Source organism: Mustela nigripes, chromosome 3 (genome assembly GCF_022355385.1).
Source record: "Mustela nigripes isolate SB6536 chromosome 3, MUSNIG.SB6536, whole genome shotgun sequence".
Classification (NCBI taxonomy): Eukaryota; Metazoa; Chordata; class Mammalia; order Carnivora; family Mustelidae; genus Mustela; species Mustela nigripes.
In genome coordinates, this window is record NC_081559.1 from 159,211,860 (window position 1) to 159,217,859 (window position 6,000).

A 6,000-nucleotide genomic window follows, 5' to 3' on the forward strand; every position below is an offset into this window, starting at 1 on the left:
CCTATATGGAGGAAGGAGGGAATCTAATTTCTGTTGTTTAGAAAAGGTTTTGGAGCAATCTCATATCCCTGTTGATATCTAAGGTTGGTACTTGGGTTATTCTTTCTGTCTGACATAGAGGATTTCCAAGGGTCTGCAGATTTTCCTTTTCAGCTCAGCACCTCCTCATAAGGCTTTGTCCTTTCAAGAGAAGTAGGTAGAATGCAGCTTCCCTTGCACACCCCCTGCCCCATCATTAAAGGTTCCTATCCTGTACCTTTAAGAAGTAGAAACTAGGTTAGAAGGTCATAAATTGACCTGCTTCTTGGAATTCTCCCAGAAGAGATTCCCATTTAATAAGCCATAAGATACTGCTCTTTTCTACTTTATCCCCAAGGCTAATTCAGGCAGAAGTTGAAGATTTGTTCAATGACCTTGCCCAGAGCTGAGCAAGCAACAGGTTGGTGGTCTAGCTCCCAACCTCCCCTAGTGCCTCATTGGAACCCTCATTGGAACCCCTTCTTTTGTTCATAGAGCTGAAATAAAAATGGCAGAAAGATAAAGGGGGGTTGACCTGGACCCCTCAAGTCACACCACGTAACATGCACCCGGCTTTAGGTATGGTACACGCAACTTCCAGACCCTGGGAACATAGCTCTAACTACCTTCTTCATTTGCTCTGCAACATAGGCATAACTATGTATGCTGTCGGGGTAGGAAAAGCCATTGAGGAAGAACTACAGGAGATTGCCTCTGAGCCCACGGACAAACATCTCTTCTATGCCGAAGATTTCAGCACGATGGGAGAGATAAGTGAAAAACTAAAGAAGGGCATATGTGAAGGTACTGTAATTGACCTCGAGGAGAGCAGCTATGAACGCTTGGAGGAGCAATTCTCAACCTGTTCCTCCCAAGTGCTCAAAAAAGTGCCTCCCTGGTGTTTGGGGCCAGTAATGTCTGGAAACACTATACCCAAAAGGGGGAAACAGGAGAGAGAAGACAGGATTGATTCACAGCTAACACTGCGTGAGCGCTTGCTCTGGGCTTGGCAGTGTGATCAATCTTTTGACACACGAGCACAGTTCATCCCCACAAAGCCCTCTAGAAAAAAACATTGAGCTAAGACACAACCATTATACACAGCACAGAGCTGAGGTTCCATTTTAGGAGATGCCTGTAATTGGACTGGAAAGGGAAGGGAATCCTTTCAAATGTAAGGAACACCTTGCTGCAAGGAGTGGTTCTTCTGTTTACAGAACACAAGCCAGCCCTTTAGAACCTCCATTTTGTTCTGTCCCAGAGCTTTCCGTGCTGATCTCACTGTGCCAGGACAGGTAGAGCAGCTCTGCCCTGGCTCGCTACTCCTGCCCCAGGTTCGGTCACCAGCCAAATCCTAAGCTAAGTGATGTGTTTCACTCCTCCGAAGGAAAGCAATAAGAGGGAGGGGGATGGGGTGAGAGGGCCTTTTTAATGCCCAGGAGAGATTTCACCTCTTGGCTGTTTCCTTCCAACTGAAATACCTCTTAGAGGGGGTCCCCCTGCAGTTTTAGTCCTTGGCCAACGTGACTTTTTTTCCCACCCCAACTTCTAGGCATGGAATTTGTGAGGGCATTCTTAAGTAAGATGCACTTAAGAGGTCCAGGTTTCTCTTACTAGAGAATGTCCCTAGTGTGGTCTTGGATTACCCTGGAAACCAATTGCTTTTTGAAACTGGTGTTACCAAATAAAACTGAAACACCCTGGGTGACAGCAGGTAGGTGGGGAGCTGGTCTGGGACGTTTCCTAAGGAACACACACGCACGCAGACGACTGTCACTCCCTTTGGTCATCTTTTCCCCCTCAGCTCTGGAAGACACTGATGGAAGTCAGGACTCCCCCGCAGAGGAACTGCCAAAGAGGATCCACCAGCCAACAGGTAAAATTAAAAAAAGCCAACAGGTAAATTTTAAAAAGCAGTGTTTCTAGAACTTTTGGTGGATGCTTCTACCATGATTTCCCCCAGACAAAAGTCATAAAAAGTGAGTCAGTAAGATTTGAATTATGCCAACTATGGCTTTTTTTCCTCGATCAGATAGGAAACATTTACTCTATACTTTTAAGCCATATTTGGTAATGTCTCTACTGCCAGTCTTTGGCCACAGTATGTCCCAAAGTAGAGCTGTGTGCCACAGCTAGGAATACTAAGTACCTGACTCTGACCACTGACAGCTGTTATAATCACAAACATGTAAAGCAGGTTTGACTTCAGTTTTCTTTCTCTTTACAGAATCTGAGCCAGGCACCATAAATATCCGAGACCTACTTTCCTGTTCTAATTTTGCAGTGCAACATCGATATCTGTTTGAAGAAGACAGTGTTTCACAGTCCACACAAAAACTTTTCCATTCAACAAAATCTCCAGGTAATTCCAAATACAGTATTGCTTCCAGTGGCTCGATACCAGCCCCTTAGCTTGCCAACAGACTCAGTTGCAAGGAGGAAAGGAAAGGAGGAAGTAGGAAATGGGAAAGGGGGAAAGAGAGGGGCTTAAGTAAAATGAGAACTAGAAAAATTAGCTGAAAGAAATGGGAATAGCCTTCCCTGCAGTCCACACTAGCGGCAGCTCTCGGTGTTGGAAATCCATGCAGCCCTCTCCTGAAATTTACTGGATCTGGCTGTGTGGAAAAAGTTGAACATTTCTTTCATTTTGGTTTCTTCCCTATGCTGATTCAGTCCTATTATTATGCATCTGGGAAGTCTGGTGGGTTACAGAGGTGAGTGAACACTTTCCATGTGCTTTCTCAGGAAGTCCTTTGGAAGAAAAACACGATCAATGCAAATGTGAAAACCTTATCATGTTCCAGAACCTTGCAAATGAAGAAGTGAGAAAGTTAACTCAACGCTATATCCTTTTCTAATACTGTGCTTGTCTGTGTGATTTGAAGAATTTCACCGAACTTCACAGATACTATCTGTCGGTATGTATTAAATGAAGTCATTTCCATAAATCCATGAGTAGTGAACTCGTAGAAAGGCTTTTTTCTTAAGCAACCTGCTAGGTGTTTGAACATCAAGGGCAAGCCAAGCTTCATGGCAAGCTTGGGTCAAGAATTTGGTTGCTCTCTGCCATTCTAGGGTTCAGCGTTTGAGGCCAGCCAGTCAGTACACAAAATAAGAGAAGACAGAGTTAAAATTTAACTCCCTCTCTGCTGGGAGGAAAAGGGTCTGTACAGGTCTGATGTCCATCAAAGGTATGGTAAGTCTCGGCAAAGAATGTAGAATGATGAAGTTTCAAACTCCCATCTAAATTCCAAACCTTTCTTTCGGCCCCAGGCCACACTGCAGCCAGCCACAGTAGGTAAGCATGTAGTTTCTAGAGGACTGGGGTTTTTTGTTTGTTTGTTTGGCAGCTGGGATCTTTTATATCAGCACTCTAAGATGAAACATTTTATCAAGGGAACAGCAGACTCAATGATTCATTAAACCAATATTACACATAAAAGGAATGCTTTGAGATAATGGAGAAATGAGGATTCAGTGTTTTTATATGGCCAGTTGCTCTGAACTTAAAATTTCAGTAAGCTTACTAAAGCTGGCTCATTTCTATCTCAGCATGCATCAACTAGCCTATAGGGAGAAGGTTGAATTCTGAACTCTCTCTTTGCCAATGGGTTTATATAATAAGGAACAGATGTAGCGATTCCCTTTCTGAAAGCTGGAAATCTGTTCCCCTAAGTAAAATAATCTGACAGTGGTTAATGTAGGTGATGAATCCAGGCTCTCATTCTGCCAGGGGGACTGGTGGAGGGTATTAAGGAGCTTACATGAAAACAAATGCTTGTTTTAATGCCCCTCGCCTCTCTCCTTTCCCACCACACTTCGGAGGGTCTGCTTCACGAGAGACTAAGGAAGTTATCTGAAAAAGAGCATAGGTCAGAAGTCTTCAGTGCTGCTACCCTTTGGCCATTATCTGGCATCATGGGTGAAAACTCTCCCATCTCTTTACTCTCGTGACATCATCTTATTAAAACCCAATTCTCTTTACTATATTATTCCCCAAATTGTCACTTCTGGCTCCTAAAGGTATGTTACTGCAAACTAATTTATAAGCAACACAGGTGTGAGTAAAATTTAAAAACATTTTTTAAAGGGATGGCTCAGCTGGTTAAGCCTGACTCGATTTTGACTCAGATGATGATGTGAAGGTTGTGAGATTGAGCCCCACCTCAGGCTCTGTGTTGAGGGTGGAGCCTACTTGGGAATCTCTTTCCCTCTCCCCCCACCTCGCTCCATTCCCCCTCACACACATTCTCTCAAAAAAATATTTTAAAAATTTAAAAAAAACTTTTTTTTTTTGGTAACTCAACTACTTTGCTTTGATGTTGAAGTGTTTAACCTGAAGGGGATTTGTAGTCTTTTTTCTTTTTTTAAGATTTTATTTATTTGGGGTGCCTCGGTAGCTCAGTGGGTTACAGCCTCTGCCTTCGGCTCAGGTCGTGATCCCAGGGTCCTGGGATTGAGCCCCGCATCGCATCAGGCTCTCTGCTCCACGGGGAGCCCGCTTCCCTCTTTCTCTCTCTCTGCCTACTTGTGATCTCTGCCTGTCAAATAAATAAATAAATCTTAAAAAAAAAAAAAAAAGATTTTATTAGAGAGAACACAACCAGGCAGAACAGCAGGCAGAGGGACAAGCAGGCTTCCCACTGAGCCGGGAACCCAATCTTGGGCTTGATGTGGAACATGATCCCAGGACCCTGGGATCATGACCTGAGCCAAAGGCAGACACTTAACTGGTAAGAGTCACCCAGATGCCCCAAGGGATTCATAGTCTTGATAGCATGTGTTAAATGGCTTACTATAAACCTTCAATCAGAGTTAAAAAATTTTTCTAAATGGGGAAAACCAGAGGTTTGTATCTTTGAGGACAAATTTTTACATAGCGACATCCAATTGTATTTGATTGTAAATAAAAATAGACAATTCAGATTCCTCTTCCTTAATTTGAGATTTACTAGAAGAAATGACACAAAGGATGGAAGCCCTGGAAAACCGCCTGAGATACAGATGAAGATATGAAATGTGCTATGTATTTGTATGCCATTGTATCAAATGTTACAACGGAAGCAGCTTGAGCCCCAAAGCTCAGGCTATTGAGTCTAAAAAGTTGTAAAGTAAAACAGGACTAGGACTTAGAAAGCTGGTTTGCTATAGAACACAAAGGCAAAAGTGCAACACTAACTTGTATAAATTTGAGAAAAAGTCCTTCAGAACCCTAAAATGAGATTATCAAGTGAGAATAAATAAGCTATGCAAGCTATTCTGTAACATACTGTGGACATGATTTGCTTTTGCTTTATCCTGCCTTAGTGTTGTGATCTCATTTGACTAAATTAGTTTGCAGTCTTACTTCTGTAGAACACTGGCCATAGGAAGACTATTTTTTTGTATTGGACTTTTATCTTGATATATGTATATGGATGTATGCATAAATTCATAAAACCTATGTACTTGAATTAAGTTGGATTTTTTTAATACAATATTAAAATTCACCACTTCAGAGAATGGTATTCTGTGTAAAATTCCTAGTTCACTTTAAATGCAAAATATGGTTATGTGGGAAACGGTCAACCTCGACTCTCACTGGCAATCTGGAAAACCCAAGTTAAAACAATCAGCTTGGCAAAAATTAGCATTGGACTACAGTGTTGGCAAGGATGAAGAAAATGGGGCTCTTGTACACTAGTGAAAATGCAAATAGGCGTGCTCTTTGGAGTATAATCTGTCAATACGTAGTAAAACTGAAAAGGCACACCAGCCTGCACTCTAGCAGCTGCGCTCACAAGCATCTAACTAGAGGACTTCAGCACATGCACAGAAGGCGACCCATAGAAGAACGCTACTTGAGTTTATAAACCACCAGTTGAAAATAACTGAAATCATCAGAAAGGGAACTGATAAAATTATGTGATCCCTACCTCAGAAATACCATACAACATTTAAAAGGAAGGCACTAGACCTACATGCATACATAGTAAAACTCAA

The 6,000-nt window shown here is 42.3% G+C and overlaps 1 protein-coding gene across 4 annotated transcripts in view; it reads left to right on the forward strand.

Moving 5' to 3' along the window:
- The window catches only part of MATN2 (matrilin 2), a 134,842-nt gene extending 129,317 nt beyond the window's left edge, over positions 1 to 5,525 (forward strand). For 2 of the 4 annotated variants that reach the window (XM_059394915.1, XM_059394916.1), the window contains exons 15-19: positions 670 to 822; positions 1,823 to 1,894; positions 2,246 to 2,380; positions 2,764 to 2,862; positions 4,971 to 5,525. In XM_059394915.1, coding sequence (XP_059250898.1) covers positions 670 to 822; positions 1,823 to 1,894; positions 2,246 to 2,380; positions 2,764 to 2,862; positions 4,971 to 5,026 — 515 coding nt within the window. In that variant the 3' untranslated portion in view covers positions 5,027 to 5,525. The remainder of the gene's footprint in view (positions 1 to 669; positions 823 to 1,822; positions 1,895 to 2,245; positions 2,381 to 2,763; positions 2,863 to 4,970) is intronic. The other 2 variants (XM_059394913.1, XM_059394914.1) reach the window with 1 other exon arrangement.
- Positions 5,526 to 6,000: the final 475 nt, after the last annotated feature.